Below are 24,287 nucleotides of genomic sequence, written 5' to 3' on the forward strand. Positions count from 1 at the left end.
GGTCCGGTCGTGGGGCCTGGGCACTGTCCCTCAGCTCTTCAGCTCAAGGCTAGCCCTCTACCACTTGAGCCACTGTGCCACTTCTGGCTTTTTTCTCTTTGCTTATGTGGTGCTGAGGAATGGAACCCAGGGCCTCATGCATGTAAGGCAAGCTCTCTACCACTGAGCCACCTTCCCAGCCCCAAGTTCTATCCTTTTATCTCTCTCCCCCCCTGCCCCCCCCCCCCCAAGTCATGGGGCTTGAACTCTGGGCCTGAATGCTGTCCCTCAGCTCTTCAACTCAAGGTTAGGGCTCTACCACTTGAGCTACAGCCCCACTTCTGGTTTTCTGGTGGTTTATTGGAGATAAGAGTCTCACAGACTTTCCTGCCTGGACTGGCTTTGAACTTTGATCCTCAGATCTCAGCCTCGTGAGTAGCTAGGATTACAGGTGTGAGCCACCGTCACCTGACTTTTTTTGTCAGTTGTGGGGCTTGAACTAAGGGCCTGGGCTCTGTCCTTGAACCTCTTTGTGCTCAAGGCTAGTATTCTACCACTTAGAGCCACAGCACTTCTGATTTGTGAGTGGTTAATAGGAGGTAAGAGTCTCATGGGGACTTTTTTGCTCAGGCTGGCTTTGAACCATGATGCACAGATCTCAGCCTCCTGAGTAATTAGGATTATAGGCATGAGCCACTTGTGCCCAGCTCAGATTCTTAAATACTAAAAGAAACCACTTTTTCACTTGAGCTTTACAAAAATCTAAATTAATTTACTTTTCTTTCAATCACTATTACTTGGCCATGTTGTTCCTTGGAGAAAGCATAAATTTAATAACATTTTGTGCCATAGTGCAAACAGGCTACAAATGTGCAAAGGAAAAGTGTCCACTAATAGAAGAATAGAACCACCTGGATGCTTATATGTCCTACTCTCAATCATAGTATTGAAGCATCAGTTTAATGTTGTTGAACTAGGTTATTTAGTTTTTGTTGGTCGTGGGGCTTGAACTATGGGCCCAGGTGCTATCCTCAGCTCTTCAGCTCAAGGTGAGCATTCTACCACTTGAGCCACAGTGCCACTTCCAGTTTTCTGAGTGGTTTATTGACGATAAGAGTTTCATGGGCTCTTCTGCCCAGCTGGCTTTGAACCTTGATCCTCATATCTCAGCCTCCTGAGTAGCTAGGATTATAGGCGTGAGCCACTGGTGCCTGGCTAACAAGGTTATTTTTAATGCATAACAGCACTGTCCTCTCCAAGTGAAAGGCCTTTGTTCTGTTCTGTACTAAAGAGTGCATATACTAATTGCTCTACTCCTGACTTTTCCCTTGAATCTTTAGTAGTACCATACTTACAAAGTAACTTTTAGCTTTTACAAGATCTTTCAGATGGTATTTTCCTTTTATATATGACAAAATCAAAATCCTTAGAAGAGTTAAATAATTTACTTAAGGGTTATTGGGTCTGTTGCTTTTTCATAGTAACTGTTTCCTATGTTGCATAGAGACTTCAAAAGATATGTGCTTGGGTTGTATGTTCACGTTGGCCAGAGGCCATCAAAGCTTGAGGTTAATGAAATGCTCTTTATTTTGTAGCCATCCAGTCCAATGGATCAGATGGGCAAGATGAGACCTCAGCCATATGGCGGGACTAACCCATACTCACAACAACAGGGACCTCTGTCAGGACCACAGCAAGGACATGGGTACCCAGGGCAGCCATATGGGTCCCAAACACCACAGCGGTACCCAATGACCATGCAAGGTCGGACGCAGAGTGCCATGGGAGGCCTCTCTTATGCACAGCAGGTAGATGGTTACTGATTACTCTGACCCTTGTTGGTATCCAGGGTCTGGTCTCAGGTATAGAATCAGAATGTTTCCTTATCTTCCAAACAAATTGATAGGAGCACATGCTAGGTGGTTCAGCTAGTTAGAATGTAGTACTGGCCAAGATTATGAGCATCATCCCATATATGTTCTGTATGTTTTGTATGTGTCTTCGTGCTACTTACCCTTGGGATTGAATCCAATTTACTACTGAGCTATATACCCTAGCCTATCTTTTGACCTGGCTGCTTGCCAGTACCCACCTAAGAGGTGATCTCTGAAGGAAGTGAGACAAATAGGGCACTGGCTGAGCACCTATCACTGCTGCTACAGTGAAAACCATACCATCTGCCTTGGGGATGGAAGAGGTCCTTTGTGTTTTTTAGGCCCTTCAACATATACTGTCAGGGTCAAAAACTGTTTAAGAACAGAAAGTGCAATATTCAACAATAAAGATGCTAATAATCTTTTATAAATGTTCAGGTATCTTCTCATCTCTGTTTGGCAGTCTGCCCTATTACCTCCCCCTCCCTCTCTCCCTCCCTCCCTCCCAAAAGTTGAGTAGTCTCAAATTCTTTAGTCCTCCTTCCTCAACTTCCCAAGTGCTAGGATTATAGGCATGCATAACCATACTGATTTAAATGTGTTATGTGTATATGTGTATGCCTGTCAGTATTGGGCCTTGAACTCAGGATGTTGTGTTCTTTCCCGAGTGTATGTATGTGTGTTATGTGCGCGCGCGCATGTGCGTGCGCCCCAGTCCTGGGTTTGAACTTATTCTGTCTCTGAGCTTCTTTTGTTCAAGGTTAGTGCTCTACCACTTGAGCCACAGCTCCACTTCTGGCTTTTTTTGGTAGTTTAGTGGAAATAAAGTTTCACTTTCCTGCCCTAGGCTGGCTTTCAGCCTCCTGAATAACTAGGATTATGTGTGAGACACTAGTGCCTGGCTTTTTTTTACACAGGACTAGAACCCTGCTGTTTTAGCCATACCTATTTCCAACTAGCACCACTTTCAACTGTCATTTTTATGTTAATTGAGAATAGTGAGGGCATAAAAAAAATATCTTTAAGACTTTAAAGCAAAGATGCCCCAAAATATAGAGAATGATATCTGGTGGATTTTTTTTTTCACCTCCTTTCTTCTCTTTAGCCATTCTCCCTTTCTCTTTTCTTCTCTTAACTCCCTTCTTTTCTTCAAGGAGAAAGCTAGGAAGAGATGGGGGTAGAATTTTTATATAGGGGAGGCCAAAGGGGTACTACTTACCAGATAAATCCTCATTGCCTGAGATAGTATAGTAGTATAGACAGTATAAGTAAGCCAACAGGCCCTTAAATTATTATTATTATTATAATTGTGGGGCTTGAACTCTGGGCCTGGGTCCTGTTCTTTCGCTCTTCAGCTCAAGGCGATTGTTCTACCACTTGAGCCACAGTGCCACTTCCGGTTTTCTGGTGGCTTATTGGAGATAAGAGTCTCAGTGACATTCCTGCCCATTCCTGTGATCCTCAGATCTCACCCCCCTTAGTAGCTAGGGTTACAGACATGAGCCACCAGCATCTAGCTGCCCTTAAATATTTTTATTTTTTTGGTTCTGGTTGTGGGGCCCAAACTCTGGGCCTGGCTGCTGTCCCTCAGCTCTTCAGCTCAAGGCTAGCGCTGTACCACTTGAGCCACAGCGCCACTTCCAGCCTTTTTTTTCTTTTTGCTTATGTGGTGCTGAGGAATCTAACCCAGGGCCTCATGCATGCAAGGCAAGCGCTCTACCACTGAGCCACCTTCCCAGCCCCCTTAAATATTTTTTGTTTGTTTGTTTTAGTGTTTTTTTTTTTGGGGGGGGGATCCGGTCGTGGTCCTGAACTCTGGGCCTGGGCACTGTCCCTCAGCTCTTCAGCTCAAGGCTAGCCCTCTACCACTTGAGCCACAGCGCCACTTCTGGCTTTTTTCTTTTTACTTATGTGGTGCTGGGGAATCGAACCCATGCATGCAGGGCAAGCACTCTAATACTGAGCCACCTTCCCAGCCTCCCCTTAAATATTTTTAAATGAAGACTCAGTAAAAGAAGAAATCAAAGTAACTTAGTGTTTTATACATTATCTGGATTAGTTATTAGTTAAGCCAGGCTGGTATTGACCCATTTTGGTTTGATTCTTTTTTTTTTTTTTTGGGTCCGGTTCTGGGGCTTAAACTCTGAGCCTGGGCGCTGACTCTCAGCTCTTCAGCTCAAGGCTTGCGCTCTACCACTTGAGCCACAGCGCCACTTCTGGCTTTTTTCTTTTTGCTTATGTGGTGCTGAGGAATTGAACCCAGGGCCTCATGCATGCAAGGCAAGTGCTCTACCACTGAGCCACCTTCCCAGCCCCCCATTTTGGTTTGAATACAAAGTCTTAACCCTTAAAAAAAAATTAGCCATGATTAAAAAAAGAATAAGCTCATTGGCAAAAATGGTATTCTTGAACTTCTGTCAATTGCTCAAATATTAAATAGGATACATTTTAGCTGGACGCCAGTGGCTCATGCCTGTAATCGTAGATACTTAGGAGCCTGAGATCTGAGGATCGCTGTCCAAAGCCAGCCTAGGCAGGAATGTCCATGAGACTCTTAACTCCAGTTAACCACCAGAAAACTGGAAATGGTGCTGTGGCTTCAGCCTTGAGCTGAAGAGCTGAGGGACAGCGCCCAGGCCCAGGCCCAGGGTTCAAGCCCCATGACTAACCAAAAAAATAAAAAAATAAAAAAGCATACATTTTCAATGAATGACTGTAGGCTACTAACTAGTTACCAATTTTGGCCATTCTTCCTGGCGGAGTTTAGACAGTTTGTATAAGAATGCTGGGCCTTCTTACTATGAGGACTGGCTTGCCTGCTTGCTTGCTTTTCTCTCCTTTTAATTTTTTCCTTATGAATCATTTATTTCCTTTGAAACCCCTAGAAACGTGCTAGAAAATCTTAAGATAGGATGGAATGATAAAAGAATAAAGAATTAAAAAAAAAAATGAAACGAGTCAACATCTTAAAAACCATGCTACCATCTCCAGTCATCAGAATACCAACCTCAAATTAAATTGATTTCTGTTACAGAAACTTTTTTTTTTTTTTTTTTGGTTGTGGGGCCTGAATTCTGGGCCTGGACACTGTCTCTCAGCTCTTCAGGTCAAGGCTAGTACCCTACCATTTGAGCCACAGCACCACTTCTGACTCTTTTTTTTTCTGCTTATGTAGTGCTGAGGAATCGAACTCAGGACCTCATACATGCAAGGCAAGCACTCTACCACTGAGCCACTTCTCAGCCCTGTGCAGAAACTTTTAACAACAGAAAATTAAAAGTTAAAATTCAGAATTGTCAATGTGCATGATTGCCTGCTTTCTATACAAATCCTGGAGGCACAGTTTCTGATAGGAGAGACAGTTCTAAAGAATTTTTTCCTTTTCCACAGATTCCTCCTTATGGACAACAAGGCCCAAGCGGGTATGGTCAGCAGGGCCAGACTCCATATTACAACCAGCAAAGTCCCCACCCCCAGCAACAGCAGCCACCTTACTCCCAGCAACCACCATCCCAGACCCCTCATGCCCAATCTTCATATCAGCAGCAGCCACAGTCTCAACCACCGCAGCTTCAGTCTTCTCAACCTCCATATTCCCAACAGCCATCCCAGCCTTCACATCAGCAATCCCCAACTCCATACCCTTCTCAGCAGTCCACAACGCAGCAGCATCCCCAGAGCCAGCCCCCTTACTCACAGCCACAGGCACAGTCTCCCTACCAGCAGCAGCAACCTCAGCAGCCAGCATCCTCGACGCTCTCCCAGCAGGCTGCATATCCTCAGCCTCAGTCTCAGCAGTCCCAGCAAACTGCCTATTCCCAACAGCGCTTCCCTCCACCACAGGTAAGATCCCCCTGCCTCCTTCTCTGACCTGTGTGTAACCACAGACAGCAAGGAAGTTTGTGTTGCCAGAATTTTGCCATACAAATTAATTCTCCAGGGTACACTTAAAAATCAGTTAAACTCTGGGTAAACGTGCTAACTGGATTGATTTGAACTAATAAAGGAAAAACCTTAGCTGCACGCCATTGGCTAATTCCTGTAATCCTAGCTACTCAGGTGGTTGAGATCTGAGCATTTTCAGTTCCGAGCCAGCCTAGGTAGGAAAGTCCATGAGACTCTTGCCTCCAGTTAACCACCAGAAAACCAGAACTGGTGCTGTGGCTCCAAGTGGTAGAGCACTAGCCTTCAGTGAAAAAACTTAGGGACGGTGCCCAGGCCCTGAGTTCAAGCCCTGTGACTGATCAGAAAAAAAAAAAACAAAACTGAACTTTAACTACATAAAGACCTATAGCCCTTCTTACTGATGAAGAAATAAGACAATGGAGAATTAATTACATGAACAAATTAAAGGTGTAATATATATATATATGTACATACACACACATATATACATATACATATACATATATATATGTGTGTGTGTATATATATATATATATATATATATGTATGTATGTGTGTATGTATTTTTTAAAGCAATATCAGTACTCCAGCACACCCAAATGATGTTAGTTTTTTCTCAGCTAGTCACTTTGGTAGAATGTAGTGTATGTGCTTCATTCCAGCTGCTATTCTGTTCCATTGATAGTTAAAATATTCTAGATCCTTTCATTTGAAATTATAACTAGAGTTGATACACATTCTTTAGAATATTGTCATAGGTGGCAAATCTTTTTATGTATGTGTGTATATGTGTGCCAGTCCCAGGGCTTGAACTTCGAACCTGTCCCTGAGCTTCTTTTGCTCAAAGCTAGTGCTCTATTACTTGGGCCACAGCTCTACTTCCATCTTTTTTGGTCATTAATTGGAGGTAAGAGTCTCGTAGACTTTACTGTTCTAGCTAGCTTTGAACCACGATCCTTAGTTGTAGATGTGAGCCACTGATGCCCAGCAACATCTTTTTTTTTGGGGGGGGGGGGGGGAGCGGGCCTGGGACTCAGGACCTGGGTACTGTCCTTAAGCTTCTTTTTGCTTAAGGCCTGGGGCTCTACCATTTGAGCCACAGCACGGTTTCCTGCTTTTGCTGAGTAGTTTATTGGAGATAAGAGTCTTGTGGAGTTTCCTGCCTGGCTTTGAACCACAATCCTCAGATCTCAGCCTCCTGAATAGGTAGGATTACAAGTGTGAGCTATTATCACCTGGCATTATCTTACTTTTTGAAAGATAAGTTTGAAGCCTGACAAAGGGACATTGCCCAGGCCCCTAGCTCAAGCCCCCCCAGTACTGGTACAGTAAAATACATAATTTTTTTGTTTATTTTTGTGCTGATACTGGGGCTTGAACTAAGGGCCTTATACTTCTCTTAGCTTTTTTACTCTAGGCTGGTGCTGTACCACTTGAGCCACAGCTTTACCCCCAGAGTTTTTGATGGTTAATTGGAAATAAGAGTCTAATGGATTGGCTTCAAACCTGATCCTCAAATCTTAGCCTTCTGAGTAGCTAGGATTACAGGCATGAGCCACTAGTGCCTGGCTGCTGAATTTGATTTAAGAAGAAGCAAAAATTTACTTGGTGCTATATACTTAGTGAGCAAGATGTAGATAATGGAGCCTAAAAATAGTAATTTGGGCTTTTTACTTACTTTTTGTTTGTTTGTTTTTTTGTTTTTTGTTTTTTGGGTCCGGTCGTGGGGCCTGAACTCTGGGCCTGGGTGCTGTCCCTCGGCTCTTCAGCTCAAGGCTAGCGCTCTACCATGTGAGCCATAGCACCACTTCCGGCTTTTTTCTTTTTGCTTATGTGGTGCTGAGGAATCGAACCCAGGGCCTCAGGCATGCAAGGCAAACACTCTACCACTGAGCCACCTTCCCAGCCCAATTTGGGCTTTTTGTTTACTTGTTTTCTTTTTTCCTCTTGGCAGCACTGGGATTTAAATTCAGGGACTCAGCAGTTGCTAGATTGGTGCTATACCACTTAGTCTAGGCCTCCAGCCTTGTCTGCTGCTGGCTATTTGGGAGATGACATCTCATAAACTTTTTTTTTTTTGTCGGTCTGGGGCTTGAACTCTGGGCCTGGGCGCTGTCCCTCAGCTCAAGGCGAGCGCTCTACCACTTGAGTTTCAGCACCACTTCCGGTTTTCTGGTGGTTTATTGGAGATAAGAGTCTCACGGTCTCTCCTGCCCGGGCTGGCTTTGAACCGCGATCCTCAGATCTCAGCCTCCTGAGTAGCTAGGATTACAGACGTGAGCCACCAGCGCCCGGCTCTCATAAACTTTTAAATTTGTAATTCTCCATATTTCAACCTTTTAAGTGGTCAATATTGTAGGTGTGAACCACTAGCACTCAACTGAGCCATATGAGGAGAAATTACTGAGTAATGACAAGTTCATTGGTAGCATCATTGTGTAAATCACTCACTCATTTCAAGGTGGTATCTTTGAAGTAAGCAGACTGTGTCATGTAACATTTAACCCCAAGAAATGGCTCGCTGTTCAGTATCAAGGAATGGGCAACAATTCCATGTGCTTTTTTAATTTTGGTTGAGAAAGGATCTTGCTATGGAGTCCAAACTGGGCTTGAACTCATTATCCTCTTTCCCTAGCTTCCTGAATACCACAATTATAGGTGTGCTCCACCATACTTGATTCACTGTTGATTTGTGTGTGCATGTGTGTGCGTACATGTATGCATGGGTACTGAGGCTTGAAATCAGGGCCTTGGTGCTATCCCTTAACTTTTTGTTTAAGGACTACAGTGTTGTATCACCAGCCCTGACTACCTGGCTAGCCTGTTGTTGACATTCTTAAGAGTAAGAGCCATTATTTGGACTTTTCTCACTTCCAGTTCCCCGTATCAGAGTTCTGAAGTGGGAGAGTCCTGGCATTCATAGCTTTTATTTTTTTTTTAGGAGCTTTCTCAAGATTCATTTGGGTCTCAGGCATCCTCAGCCCCCTCAATGACCTCTAGTAAAGGAGGACAAGAAGATATGAACCTGAGCCTTCAGTCAAGACCCTCCAGCTTGCCTGTGAGTATTTTTTTATTTTTGCCACCTCTAAAAGTTGGTTGAGCAGAAAGAAAACAAAACAAACGTTTTCCAGGCTTTTTTCTTGTGTCCTTTATTTTTCGGATGGATAAGCTATTCCTTGAGTTCATATTCAAATCCTAAATATAATTCCTAGACTTACCTTGAAGAATGTCTAGTCTTTCTAACCCCTAAGGAGTAGGTTTGGACCTATGTAGAGTTTTGTTTTTAGGTTTGTTTTTCTCTTAAATTCTTGGGCTTTGCACTGAAAGGAAAAGCATCATTGCAGGCTTTCTCCATTTTAACATGGTAACAATAGTGGAGGGATTGTAGAATACTTTTAAAATAACATTGTAGCCAGGTGTTGGTGGCTCACACCTGTAATCCTAGCTACTCAGGAGGCTGAGATCTGAGGATCACTGTTCAAAGCCAGCCCAGGCAGGAAAGTCTGTGAGACTTGTCTCCAATAAACCACCAGAAAACCAGAAGTGGCACTGTGGCTCAAGGGGTAGAGTGCTAGCCTGAGCTAAAGAGCTGAGAGACAGCACCCAGGCCCAGAGTTCAAGCCCCATGACCGACTAAATAAACAAATAAATTAATAAAAATTGCTGGGAACAAACTGGCTTACAAAATCATAGTCAATTAAATTCCCTTTTCCGAGGAATGGGGGAACTTAAAATACAAAAAAAATTATTTATTGATGACCAAAATGCAAATAGATTCAGTATCTAAATGCATTCATATTTTTGTGATTGTCTTATAAATATGTTTGTATGTTATTTTTCTGCAATAAATATGACAACATACTTTTTAGATCTTGGGCTTTTTAGGCATGGATTCACACAAAGATGGAGATGTCAGAAGTATTGCCTCCATTTTGTTTGGTTGTTTTTCAGTTTTGGTTTGGTTTCTTCCTTTAACATTAGTGTGAAGCATTGTCTTTATCTTTTAAAGGTCTTTTTTTTGGTTTAAGGGTTTAGAGGTAGAATCCTTGGATATTAACAAGTTAGTTCAGGATGGAGTAAAAGCAGTTTTTCTAGTGGTGCTTTCCTATGAATAGGTTCTTTTGTCCACTACAGTGCTTAGTGCCCAAGTATTTGATTATGGAATCAGGTGTTTGGAATGAATTGACTATATTCTAAAAAAAAGCAGTACAATCTGGTAATTAAGTTTGGGCTTAAGATGTTAGAGGTGTGGCCCAGTTGGTAGGATGTGAGCTTGAGTTTAAGGTAATTTAATTTCTGGTCTTGGGCTCTCCTTCCCCCGCCCCCCCCCCCCCCCCCCCCGCAAAAAAAAAAAAAAAAAAAAAAAAAAGTCTGGGCTCAATCCAGGTGCCAGTGGCTTACTACCCATAATATTAGCTACTCAGGAAGCTGAGATCTGAGAATTTTGGCTCAAAGCCAGCCCAGTCAGACAAATCCAAGAGATTCTTTTCTCTTCTTTTTTAGCAAAAAGTCAAAGTAAAGGCATGATTCAAGTGGTGGAATACCAGTCATGAGCTAAAAAGCTGAGAGTTTAAGCTCTAGTATCAGCACAAAAGGAAAAAAAGGAAAGGAAAAAAAAGGTTAGGTCTTGAGTCTGCTTGTTTTTGCCACTAGCTTTGTAGCTTGGACAAATCAATTTCTTTGTAGCTTAGTTTGTATATCTATAAAATGTACTTTACTTCATTTATGATAAACATTAAGTAGGTTAATAGAAGAAAGCTTGGTGATGGTAGACCCTTTGTAAATGTCTGCCATTACAATCATCATCTCATAGGACACAGCAACTGCTTGATAGCTGAAAGGTAGTTAATACCAATTGTTTAATTATAGGCTGATAATAGGAATAGCTTTAACTCTGTCACTACACTACACAAGGGTAAAAAAATATTAGGCTGTGAGCCAGGCATTGGTGGCTCATGCCTGTAATCCTAGCTACTCAGGAGGCTGAGATCTGAGGATCATGGTTAAAAGCCAGCCCACGCAGGAAAGTCCGTGAGACACTTGATCTCCAATAAACTACTAGAAAATTGCAAATGGCTCTGTTGCTTAAGCAGTAGAGTGCTTACCTTGAGCTGAAGAGCGCAGGGACAGTGCCCAAGCCCCACGACCGACCCCCCAAAAAAATGAGAGAGAGAGAGAGAGATTTTATAAGGCTCTGAAAAGTTAGTCTATTAGGCACCATAAATAAAGTAAAATTCGGTGGCCGTGTTCTGGTGATTCCATACCTGTAATCCTAGCTACTCAGGAGGCTAAGATCTGAGGATCAAGATTTGAAGCCAGCCTGCCTGGTCAGGAATCTCCAATTAACCACCAGAAAAATTGGAAGTGATGTTGTGGCTCAAGCACTAGCCTTGATTGAAAAGGCTCAGGGACAGCTCCCAGGTCCTGAGTTCAAGCCCAATGATGACAAAAATAGATAAATATGCTGAGTTGCTAAATAGTAAACCTTCTATTATAAATCCTGCTTCAGTTATAAAATGAAAGTTCAATAATTTTTAAAAATTTAATATACTGGTGACTATGCTTAAGGCTGGTTGGTGCTCTACCTCTTGAGGTACACCTGACTGAACTTCCCTTTTTTTTTTTTTTTTTTTTGTTTTTTTTTTGTTTTGTTTAGTTTTGTGCCAGTACTGGGGCTTGAATGGTTGGCCTCTGCCTCCCTTTGGCCTTTTGCTGGTTTAATGGAAATTGAGTCCCATGGATTTTTCTGTTCAGGCTGGCTTTGAAGTATAATCCTCAAGTATCAGCCTCCTAAGTAGCTAGGATTGTAGGTTTCTGAGGCCAAGATGGAGAGTCCCTATCAGGTTGGGACTTTGAGATATGAATTAGGAGAAAATGTCATAAAATAAAGCAATCATTCCTTATTCCCTTCTCATTAGTGTATTGCAGTCCTTTTCTGCATCTTCAGCTTTACTTGAATATACTTTTTAACCTGATTTTGTCAGCAGTGTGTAACCACTCCCTGAGCATCTGTGGTCTGTGCCAAAATCTGAGTGGTATGCTATTGTAACAATAATCCCAATCAGTGGATTTGTATCAGTGTTGTAGCTCATTTTCCTTCAAAAAGTTACTTCTTGCTTCTGATGGATTCCCCCACGCCCACACTCGCAACAGTATCTCAACATGTAACCCAGGCTGGCCTCAACCTGGTCATCACCCATCCCCCCCACGTGGGGCCTGAGTGTTGTCCCTGAATTCTTTTTGCTCAAGACTGGGACCCTACCACTTTGAGCCACAGCTCTACTTTCAGTTTTCTGGTGGTTAATTGGAAATAAGAGTCTAACAGACTTTCTTGTCCGGACTGGCTTTCAACTATGAGTCTCAGATCTCAACCTCCTGAGTAAGTAGGATTACGGGTGTGAGCCACCAGTACCCAGCTGGTGACTTTTTTTTTTTTTTTTTTTTTTTTGTGGTCATGGGGCTTGAACTCTAGGCCTGCGTGCTGCTGTCCCTCAGCTCTTCAGCCTAAGGCTAGTGTTCTACCATTTCTACCATTTGAGCCACAGTGCCACTTCCGGCTTTTTCTGCTTATGTGGTGCTAAGGAATCAAACCCAGGGCCTCATGCATGCAAGGCAAGCGCTCTACCACTGAGCCACCTATGTAGCCCTGGTGATCTTTTTTTTTTTTTTTTTGGTCGGTCGTGGGGCCTGAACTCTGGGTCTGGGCGCCATCCCTGAGCTCTTCAGCTCAAGGTTATCCTTCAGCTCAAGGTTATCCTTCTACCACTTGAGACACAGTGCCACTTCCGGCTTTTTCTGCTTATGTGGTGCTGAGGAATCAAACCCAGGGCCTTATGCATGCAAGGCAAGCATTCTTGCCACTGAGCTACCTTCCCAGCCCCTGGTGATCTTTTTTGATAAACATGTATTTAAAAATTTTCAGTTTTAAGGATGGTCATAAACAGACAAACCATGTTTTTTCCAGTGACTTGGAATCCAAGAGCTCTTGGTTTGACCTTCTGTAGCCTTGTAAGCCTAGAGAATGTTGTTCCTGGGAATCCCAAAACAAAAACTAATCTCAGTCTTAGGTTTCTGTTATGGATTCATCCAGCTGTATCATTTTCTCTGTGATAGAAGCTTGTGTAGAAGATGAGCTAACCAAGTCAGTAACATCTTGTTTTCTGAACTGCTTTTAATCCTCTTTCTCTTGAACCAAGGAACCAAAGTTGTTTTTATAAATTTTAGATTCCCTACAAGAACCTTTTCCTTTATTAACCAGTTGTGTTAAAGAATCACTAGGGCTGGGTGCCAGTGCCACACTCTTCTAATCCTAGGTACTCAGGGGGCTGAGATCTGAGGATCACAGTTCGAAGCCAGCCCCAGGTAGAAAAGAACCCATGAGACTCATCTTCCACTCAAAAACTGGAAGGGGGGGTTGGGAATGTGGCTCAGTGGTAGAGTGCTTGCCTAGCATGCATGAACTTCTGGGTTAGATTCCTCAGTACCGCATACATAGAAAAAGCCAGAAGTGAAACTGGCTCAAGTAGTAGAGTGCTAGCTTTGAGCAAAAGAGCTCAGGTACAGCACCTGGGCTCTGAGTTCAAGCCTACAACCTACCAAAAAAATAAATACAAATAAAAAAGAATCACTAGGCTTGCCAGTACATTCCTTCACTGAGTGGCAAGGATTTGTGGGTCACTGTTTGAGTTTGGTACGAGAGCAGATTCTACCCTCACTAGACAGCAGTCCCTTTAGTTTCAGTTTTTCTGTTTTTGTTTTATTTTTGGTTCTAGTCCTGGGGCTTAAACTCATGGCCTGGGTCCTATCTCAGCTTTTGTGCTCAAGGTCCGCACTGTACCACTTTGAGCCACACTCCACTTCCTGCTTTTTTTTTTTTTTTTTTTTTAAATGGTTAATTGGCGATAAGAGTCTCCTGGACTTTTCTGCCCAAGCTGGCTTGGAATCATGATCCTCAGGTCTCAACCTCCTGAGTAGCTAGGATTACAGGCATGAGCCACTGGTGCCTGGCTACTCTTCTCTTTGAATCACATTATTCCTCATATGAATCCCTTTTATGTCCATCTGCATAGTAAAGATCATTTCCTCAAAAAACTCCTAATCAAATTTCAGGACTCAAATTCTATCATGATTTTGTTTAGTAAAGGCAATTTTATTTTATCATTTAAAAACGTGCATACCAGATCCTGATGACTTGTGTCTGTAATCCTAGTTACTCAGGAGGCTGAGATCTAAGGGTCTAGTTTAAAGTCAACCTGGGCAAAAAAGTCCATGAGACCCTGATCTCCAGTTAACCACCAAAAAATTGGAACTGGAACTGTGGCTTAGTGGTAGAGTTGTAGACACACACACACACACACACACACACACACACACACACACACGGAAACAGTTCAGTGCTGGGATACACACATGCGCATGCGCGCACACACAAACACACAGTTCAGTGCTGGAGTTCCTGGAGGGCAGGAATGATAATTGTCTAGCCTAAGGGACATTTAAGGTCCTCAGAATTATTTGCTATATAACACATATCCTTCTTTCTTTCTTTCTTTCTTTCTTTCTTTCTTTCTTTCTTTCTTTCTTTCTTTCTTTCTTTCTTTCTTTCTTTCTTTCTTTCTTTCTTTCTTTCTTTCTTTCCTCCTCATCCTCCTTCCTCTTCTTCTTTTTCTTTTATGTGAGTTGTGGGGCTTGAACTCTGTCCTTCAGCTCTTCAACTCAAGGCTAGTGCTCTACCACTTGAGCCACAGCGCCACTTCTGGTTTACTGGTGGTTTATTAGAGATAAGAGTCTCTCACTGGGCTGGGAAGGTGGCTCAGTGGTAGAGTGCTTGCCTTGCATGCATGAGGCCCTGGGTTCGATTCCTCAGCACCACATAAGCAAAAAGAAAAAAGCCGGAAGTGGCACTGTGGCTCAAGTGGTAGAGCGCTAGCCTTGAGCTGAAGAGCTGAGGGACAGCGCCCAGGCCCAGAGTTCAGGCCCCATGACCAGACACCCCCCCCCCCCCCCCAAAAAAAAAAAAAGAGTCTCACAGACTTTCCTGCCTGGGCTGGCTTTAAACCATGATCCTCAGATCTCAGCCTCCTGAGTAGCTAGGATTACAGGTGTGAGTCACCGGCACATGTATGTTTCTTATATGCTTCTTGTTGGTTTCCTGCAAATTGTCTGCCTATATCCATAATTTTGTATGGCCCATAAGTGAAGTCTTAAATATCTAATTGGACTTTGGCAGAAAATAATTCCCTGCAAAAGGCAAACAAGCAGTTCTCTGGGTTTCTCTAAGGTCTTTATTTTTCTTCATTTAGGGACTGATCTGAATATTGATCTCTTTCTTATGATGATAGTCATTTTTGAGACTGACTTGGAGTTGTACCTACTTAGCTATGGTGTGGTGGTACAGATCTGTGCAGATCCCAGTACTGGAGAGGTTTAGATAGGAAGATCTTGGGTTTCAGGCTAGACTAGGGAACAAAGCAAGACCCTATCTTAAAAGAAAAAGGTTTGCTTTGCTTTTTTTGTCTGTTTTTTATTTTTAAATTTTTTTGGGGGGGGTCCAGTCGTGGGGACTGAACTCTGGGCCTGGGCGCTGTCCCTCAGCTCTTCAGCTCAAGGCTAGCGCTCTACCACTTGAGCCACAGCGCCACTTCTGGCGTTTTTCTTTTTGCTTATGTGGTGCTGAGGAATCGAACCCAGGGCCTCAGGCATGCAAAGCAAGCACTCTATCACTAAGCCACATTCTCAGCCCTGTCTGAATTATTTTTTAGATCAGTTAAACTTCCTGTCATTGATAGGATTAGAGGCAGCCACCACTATGTTCAGTGTTCTCCTGTGGAAATGGGGTCTTGATTCTTCTACCCAGGCTGGCCCTAGAATAGATGTCTTCCTGTTCTGAGCCTCCAACACAGATTGGGATGACAGGCAAGTGCCACTATAACTAGCTATAGGTTAAGAAGGTGTCTGACTTTTCTTCTTGTGTTGACCATGAACTGTGATCCTCTTGATTCAGTCTGCCAAGTAGCTAGAATTATAGGAATGAGCCAACTGTACTCAACCATTTTTTTTTTTATGTTTTTATTTTGCCAGTTGTGGGGCCTGAACTCTGGGTCTGGCACTGTCCCTCAGCTCTTCAGCTCAAGGCTAGCACTCTACCACTTGAGCTACAGTGCCACTTCCGGCCTTTTCTGCTTATATGGTGCTGAGGAATCGAACCCAGGGCCTCATGCATGCAAGGCAAGCACTCTACCACTGAGCCACCTTCCCAGCCCTACTCAACCATTTAAAAAGCAAAAAGTCTTCTATTTATTCAAGTGTATGTGGTTTTCCTAGAATAATGCATAATCCCTGATTTTTCTTACTAAGGAACATTTGGGAATTTACATTTAGTCTTCTATTTATTTTTTAAAGTACCTTTAGTTGTACAAATGGATTTTCATACATCCATACAAAATACTTGTTATACCAATGGGCCCATCACCTCTCTTTCCTCCCTCTTCTTCCTCCTCCCCCTCCCTCCGCCCCCCCCCCCCCCCCATCTACCCAGGTAAGGGGTAGGTTTATTCAGTAGACCTGCTGGAACCAGGCTAGGTTGGCCCTCCACGTGGCTGGGAAAGGCCTGGGAAAGAGCTGGGAAATAGAGAGAGCTGAGAAAGAGAGTGGGAGAGAGAAGAGAGAGCTGGGAAAGAGATAGCTGGGAAAGAGCTCCTCCCTCTTCTTTATTGTTCATTCCCTTTGTCCCCCACACAAACTTTTTCCCCTAAAATATAAAGGAGTTAAGCTGTGGCTCAAGTGGAAGAACACCAGCCTTGAGCAAAAAAGTTAAAGGAACAGCACCCAGGACCTAAGTTCAAGTTCCAGTGCTAGCATACCCCCCAAAATATATATATACAATTATGTATAACATATAATATATTAAAGTTTAAAATATACAAGTATATACGCATACATACAAAACATGGTATTGAAAGTGTACCTGTGATTGAATGATGAAAGATGGATACAGGAGTTCAAGCCCAAATCTGGAGTGTTAAATAGTGCTTCTTATTTAGCTTATATTAAGAATTACATAAAGCCAGATATCAGTGGCCCACACCTGTAATCTTAGCTACATAGCAGGCTAAGATCGGAGGATTTCAATTTAAAGGTAACCAAAGCAAGAAAGTCTGTGAGATTTATTTCTAGTTAATCTTCCAAAAAGCCAAAAGTGGAGTTACAGTGGTAGAGCATTTGACCTTGAGCAAAAATGTTCAGAGACCCAGGCACTGAGCAGAGCACACGCGCACACACACACACACACACACACACACAAACAATTGAAACAACACTAGGCAACTAGTCCTATGAACGGGAATAAAAATAAATATACTAGACTAGGAGGTTGCATTGGTAATTCAAGTAGTGGTGACTGTTAGTGGTCTAGAGAGAGAGAGCACACTATGGATTGAAGAAATTTGTTCTCCCACATGGTGGAAAAGGAGACTTTCTTTTCTTTTTCTTTTTCTTTTTTTTTGGTCGGTCGTGGAGCTTGAACTTGGCTTGGACGCTGTCTCTGCGCTCTTCAGCTCAAGGTGAACACTCTACCGCTTGAGCCACAGCACAGCGCCACTTGAGGTTTTCTAGTGTTTATTGGAGATACGAGTCTCTAGGACTGTGAAACAAAGGAGGAGGCAACAATGCTTGATAAGAAATGTACTCACTGGGCTGGGAAGGTGGCTCAGTGGTAGAGCGCTTGCCTTGCATGCCTGAGGCCCTGGGTTCGATTACTCAGCACCACATAAGCAAAAAGAAAAAAGCCGGAAGTGACGCTGTGGCTCAAGTGGTAGAGTGCTAGCCTTGAGCTGAAGAGCTGAGGGACAGAGCCCAGGCCCAGAGTTCAGTCCCCACGACCAGACCCCCCCCCCCAAAAAAAAAAAAAAAAAGAAGAAGAAGAAGAAGAAGAAATGTACTCACTATCTTGCCCATGTAATTGTAACCCCTCAGTATGGTATTTTCACAATAAATAATAATAATGAATCTCATGGACTTTCCTGCCTGGGCTGGCTTTGAACCATGATCCTCAGATCCTCAGGAGGAGCTAGGATTACAGGCGTGAACCACCAGCGGGAAAGGAGACTTTAAGAGTCTTCCTTTGCAGTTGAGAACTCAAAGCAGATTATTCCTGGGTTGAAGCAGCACTTGCACTGCTAGAATCACTCTTGAGAGCTCTCTTCTGCTCTGCCATGCTGATCACTGGATCCTTCCCATCAGTGCGGCTGACCCCAAATCCAAGCCTATCTCATAAATCTCATTTCCTTTGTCCTTACCCACTCTTCCCACCCCCAGGTCCCTGTTACCTCTTAACTATTATCTAACCACATACTCTTGACTGTTATTTCTATTCCTCTACTTTCTTTTCCAAATCTTTGTTCAACATAATCTCTAGGGGACCACAAAATCAAATAAAAGAACAACCAGATAAGTTACATACCTACTTTTAAAATCTTCTAGCGAGTCTATAGGTTTCAGTACAGGCAGGTTCTCATTGTGTAGCCTTGGCTGCCCTCATACTCCACAGCTCATGATCTTCCAGCCTCACCTCAATCTCTCAAGTGCTCAGGTTACACCTGTTATATATTTGTTTCTTTGTGTGGGGTCTTGTTTTATTTTGTATTGGGGATTAAATTTAGACTTTCATCCTTATTAGGCAAGCACTCTACGTATGTGGGGCTCTGTTGTCTGTTTTTGTTTCTCTCAGTGTACTTAAGTTCTCTGTTCCTAGAGTAAAACCTAGCATACTTTTTGCTATGGGTATTATAGAAAATGAATAAGTATTAGACAAGGATGGACTTTAAAGATCCTTTGATTTTTTTTTTTTTTTTTTTTTAACTGTCAGTTCATTTTTATTAAAAATAGAAGATCCGGGCTGGGAAAGTGGCTCAGTGGTAGAGCACTTGCCTTGCATGCATGAGGCCCTGGGTTCGATTCCTCAGCACCACATAAGCAAAAAGAAAAAAAGCCGGAAGTGGCGCTGTGGCTCAAGTGCGCAAGCCTTGAGCTGAAGAGCTGAGAGACAGCACCTAGGCCCAGAGTTCAGGCTCCATGACCGGACCTCCCCCCCCCCCCCCCCAAAAAAAAAATAGAAGATCCTTTGATTCTGAATATGACATGTTTCTTATCTTCATGGACCCTCCTCTCTTTCATTAATAAGATATAATATACATGAAACAGAACAACATATCCCTGAATGTTATGAAGAGTGCTGTCAGTCTAAAGGAATTATGAAAGAAGGAGGGAGGGCATCATAAAATAGTTTGAATATGAACTAGAATTGTTGAAAACTTTATCCAGGTGGCTCACGCCGTAGCTGCTCAGGAGGCTAAGATCTTAGAATCAAGAGTTGAAAGCCAGTCCTGGCAGGAAAATCTGTTAGACTCTTACCACTAATTAACCACAAAAAAGGAAGTAGAGCTGTGGTTCCAGTGATAGGGTACCCAGCAAAGAGTAAGGAACAGTGTCCATACCTGGAGTCATTCATGGGTTTTGGACTCAGGGCTAGAGGTGCTGTCTCTGAGCTTTTTTGCTCAAAACTAGTGCTCTACCACTTTGAGCCACAGAACTCATGATCTTTCCTGCCCTGGCACGCTTCGAACCACGATCCTCAGATCTCAGCCTCCTAAATAGCTAGGATTACAGATGTGGTGGTATGAGCCACCAGTACCTAGCTTCATGAAGCATTTTTTTTTGGGGGGGGGGGTGACTTGAACTCTGGGCCTGGGCGCTGTCCCTCAGCTCTTTAGCTCAAGGCAAGTGCTCTACCACTTGAGCCACAGTGCCACTTCTGCTTTTCTGGTGGTTAATTGGAGATAAGAGTCTCACGGACTTTTCCTGCTTGGGCTAGCTTTGAGATCCTCAGATCTCAGCCTCCTGAGTAGTTAGGATTACAGGCGTGAGCCACTGGTGCCGGGCTTCATGAAGCATTTTTAATGGGGTCCTTTTACATGGGGAAAGGGCCTAAGTTCTAAGAGCTTAAAAAAGGAAATGCTTGGGGCTGGGAGGTGGCTTAGTGGTAAAATGCTTGCCTACCATGCATGAGGTCCTGGTTTTGATTCCTCAGTGCCACATAAGCAGAAAAGGCCAGAAGTGGTGCTGTGGCTCAAATGGTAGAGTGCTAGCCTTGAGCTGAAGTGCTGAGGGATAGCGCCCAGGCCCAGAGTGCAGGCCCCACAATTGACACACACACACAAAAGGAAATGCTCAAGAGAATGGTACCTTGAAAGGTAACTTGCAAGTTAGTATCTGAGAAGGAAAGGTGGTTACATCAGACCAAATTCTTTTTTTTTTTTTAGTTTTATTGTAAAGATACTATACAGAGGGATTAGAGTTACATGAGTAAGGTAATGAGTACATTTCTTGTCCAACATTGTTATCTACTCCTATGTTTTTCTCCCACTATCCCTTCCCTCCCCCATAATCAGACCAAATTCTTCAGAGTGATCTCAGAGCCCACGTGTATATAAGGCAGATAGAGGAGAGAAGGGTAAAGATGTTGACAAAATATTCATAAGGGATAAAGATAGACATCTTTTCTGGAATTGTGAGGAAAGAGAATTAGCTGGGTCCCAGTGGCCTAAAATGGGCTAGGCGCCAGTGGCTCACGCCTGTAGTCCTAGCTACTCAGGAGGCTGAGATCTGAGGATCAAGGTTCAAAGCCAGCTCAGTCACGAAAGTCCATGAAACTTTTTTTTTTTTTTTTTTGGTCCAGTTGTGGGGCCTGAACTCTGGGCCTGGCAGCTCTTCAGCTCAAGGCTAGAGCTCTACCACTTGAGCCACAGCGCCACTTCTGGCTTTTTTCATTTTGCTTATGTGGTGCTGAGGAACCGAACCCAGGGCCTCCTGCATGCAAGGCAAGCGCTCTACCACTGAGCCATCTTCCCAGCCCCATGTCCATGAAACTCTTATCTCCAACTAACAACCAGAAAACCGGAAGTGGCGCTGTGGCTCAAGTGGTAGAACTCTAGCCTTGAACTAAAGAGCTCAGGGACAGTGCCAGGTCCAGAGTTCTAGTCCCATGACCAACCCCCCCCCCCATAAAAAATAATAGCCTGAAATGATGCTACAGCTTAAAGTGGTAAAGCTAGTAGTGCTTTACTACTAGCCTAGAGCACAAAAGCTCAGGGATAGTATCCAAGCCCTGAGTTCAAGCCCCAGGACTGAGGCCTTTGGCTAGAAACAGTCTTTTTTTTTTTGGTGGGGGGAGGGGGCTCCGGTCCTGGAGCCTGAACTCAGGGCATGGGCTCTGTCCCCTGTCCCTCAGCTCTTCAGCTCAAGGCTAGCGCTCTACCACTTGAGCCACAGCGCCACTTCTGGCTTTTTTCTTTTTGCTTATGTGGTGCTGAGGAATCGAACCAAGGCCTTGTGCATGCAAGGCAAGCGCTCTACCACTGAGCCACCTTCCCAGCCCCATAGAAATAGTCTTAAGAAGCTGCTGTTGAAGATCTGCATCATACTTGCTTCTTCTGGCCACATAGGAATGGATATTTTCTTTTTTAATGTGTTGGTGCTGGGGAAACTGTTCTTTAGCTTTTTCTGTCCAAGGCTAGCGCTCTACCACTTGTGCCACAGCTCTACTTCCAGCTCTTTTCTGATTAATTGGAGATAAAAGTCTCATGGAATTTCCTGCTGGGGCTGGCTTTAAACCTTGATCTTCAGATCTCAGCCTTCTGAGTAGCTAGGATTACAAGCCTGTATTTTTAATACCCAGCAAACATTTTTGGTTTCAAAACCTGTAAAAATAACCTTCTCTTAAGACTTCATCTTTTTTTTTTTTTTTTTTTGGCCAGTCTTGGGGCTTGAACTCAGGGCACTGTCCTTGAGCTTCTTTTGCTCAAGGCTAGTACTCTACCACTGAGGAATCGAACCCAGGGCTTCATGCATGCTAGGCAAGCACACTACTACTAGGCCATATTCCCAGCCCCTCATGTTTTTTTTTTTTTCTTCTTTTCTTTGTTTCCCATGTTAGCAGGCATTGTGGTAGTACCTCTGCATGAGAGCAAACAAAAGTACATCTGATAGCTAAGTATGATGGAGCATGCTTATAATCCCAGTATTTGAGAGTCTGAACCTCTCAAGTAGGAAGCTCAAAGCCACCCTGGTATACATAGTGAGAACGTGTTTCAAAAGAAGTAAAAGAAGCCAGGCACTCTGGCTCATGCCTGTACTCCTAACTACTCAGGAGACTGAGATTTGAGGATCATGATTTGAAGCCACCAGGCAGGAAAATCTGTGAGACTCTTCAGTAAACAACAGAAAAAAAAGCCAGAAGTGGTACTACAGCTTAAGTGGGTAGAGCTTTAGCCTTGAGCACGAAAAGATTCAGGCACAGCTCCCAGCCTCTGAGTTCAAGCCCTAGGAAGAACAACAACTAAAGACAGAAACACAACAAGGAACTGTATAAACACCTGTTACCTGCCCATTTCGTCATTCATATTGATTGCTAGATTTTTGCTACCTTACTGAACTTAGGGCTAGATTTTTGTGGTCTAGGTCTCTTGGAAGAAACAACAAATCCTCTAATGCTTAAAAATGTTTAAATCCTCTGATGCTTAAAATATTTAAAAGATTTTAATGTTCTCTATAGTAGCTTTTTTTCCCTTTTGTCTATTTCATGATGTGAGGGAAAGACAACAGTTCTTGCATAGGGTTTTGACAATTTATATGTTAAAAGATAACAAAAATACCACTAGCAATTTTTTGTGGGGTGGGGGTTGGTCAGTCCTAGAGCTTGAACTGGGTGGTGTCCCTAAGTTTCTTTTGCTCAAAGCTAGCACTCTACCACACTAGCCATAGCTCCACTTCTGGCTTTTTGGTGGTTAATTGAAGATAAGAATCCCATCCATAGACTTTTTTGCCCAGGCTGACTTTGCTGGGTAACCTCAGATTCCAGCCTCCTGAGTAACTAGGATTATAGACATGAGCCACCTGTGCCCAGTGCCACTGGCAATTTTGATAACTAAAGAAGCTAAATGTACTGAGGTTGATGACTTGTTTGCTTTACATGCAACTATTTTTCTATGCTTGTTTCCCTTGATTTGTAGTCCAGATGTTCTCATAATCTTGAAAAGGAAATCTTTCCCTCCCTCTTTTCACTCCCCCCTCCCTCATTACTCCCAGCTACATCTGCCCTAGCTTCTCAGAGCAGAATTTATCCTGTGTATGTAGCTATCTTTCTCTAGAACTCTTATTCTCTGGCAAGGCTGACCAGTCCACTTCTTCATGTTAGTCACAGTACTTCAGCTCTGATACTGCCTGGTGCCTGCTTGAGCCTGTACTGCTTGCCACACATTACTGTATGCTTGTTCCTGGGCCCATTTCCTGTTTCTATTCTTGTATTGGTGGCTCAGCTATGCTTCCTGCCTGTGTGTGTGTCTCACACAGATTCCTCTTGCTAGAGCCTTTTGTTTTCTTCTGAACAACCTCAGTCTGAAAAGAAGCTGAACCTTACCTCTAGTATGATGGCTCCTAGAGTCAGATCTATAGAGAAATACTAACTCTGCACCAATCTTAGAACTTGAATTTGACTGGTTTTTGTTTCTTGTTTTTGGTGCTGGTAGTTGTGGGGCTTGAACTCTGGGCCTGAGTGCTGTCCCTGAGCTCTTCAGCTCAAAGCGAGTGCTCTACTACTTGAGCCACAGTGCCACTTCGGTTTTCTGGTGGTTAATTAGAAGTGTTTCAGTACTTTCCTACCAGGGCTGGCTTTGAACTGGATCCTCAGATCTCAGCCTCCTGAGTAGCTAGGATTACTGACATGAACCACCAGTGCCTGGCTTGACCTTGTTTTTTGTCTCTAGCTTGCTACAGTAAACTATAGACCAGAAATTGGCATAAGAACATAAATTGGGGGGGAATTGGGCTGAACCTCTCACTTGATATTCACACAAGGTTGTTAGAACTGATGTACCCTGGTTTTTCTTTATCTGGGGCATATAAATATATTTCCTACTATGGAGAAAGACATTTGGTTCCTATCTAGCTCAAGCATTCCTAAAGTCCAGATGATAACCTTTATTTTTTTGTGCTGATACTCTGTTTGAACTCAGACCCTGGGTGATATCCCTTTATTTATTTGTTTGTTTGTTTGTTTATTTTTGGTCGGTCATGGGGCTTGAACTCTGGGCTTGGGCGCTGGCCCTGCGCTCTTCAGCTCAAGGCGAACGGTCTACTGCTTGAGCCACAGCGCCACTTCCAGTTTTCTATTGGTTTATTAGAGATAAGAGTCTCACAGACTTTCCTGCCCTGGCTGGCTTTGAACCGTGATCTCACTCAGATTCTCAGCCTCCTGAGTAGCTAGGTTTACAGGCGTGAGCCACCCGTGCCCTTAGCTTTTATGCTCAAGGCTAGAGCTCTGCCACTTGAGCCATAGCTCCATTTCTGGCTTTCGGTGGTTAATTGAAGATAAAAGTCTCACAGACTTTCTTCTCAGGCTAGCTTTCAATCTTGATCCTCAGATCACAGCCTCCTAAAGTAGCTAGGATTGCAGGTATGAGCTACTGTTGTCCA

At 43.4% G+C, this 24,287-nt stretch overlaps 1 protein-coding gene across 2 annotated transcripts in view; it reads left to right on the forward strand.

Annotated features, from left to right (window-relative positions):
• Arid1a (AT-rich interaction domain 1A) overlaps positions 1–24,287 on the forward strand; it is a 108,956-nt gene that overhangs the window by 41,342 nt on the left and 43,327 nt on the right. For both annotated transcript variants that reach the window (XM_042688420.1, XM_042688421.1), the window contains exons 2-4: positions 1,575–1,787; positions 5,244–5,696; positions 8,701–8,817. In XM_042688420.1, coding sequence (XP_042544354.1) covers positions 1,575–1,787; positions 5,244–5,696; positions 8,701–8,817 — 783 coding nt within the window. The remainder of the gene's footprint in view (positions 1–1,574; positions 1,788–5,243; positions 5,697–8,700; positions 8,818–24,287) is intronic.

This window comes from Dipodomys spectabilis, unplaced genomic scaffold (genome assembly GCF_019054845.1).
Source record: "Dipodomys spectabilis isolate Male_0828 unplaced genomic scaffold, ASM1905484v1 ptg000118l, whole genome shotgun sequence".
NCBI classification, from domain to species: domain Eukaryota; kingdom Metazoa; phylum Chordata; class Mammalia; order Rodentia; family Heteromyidae; genus Dipodomys; species Dipodomys spectabilis.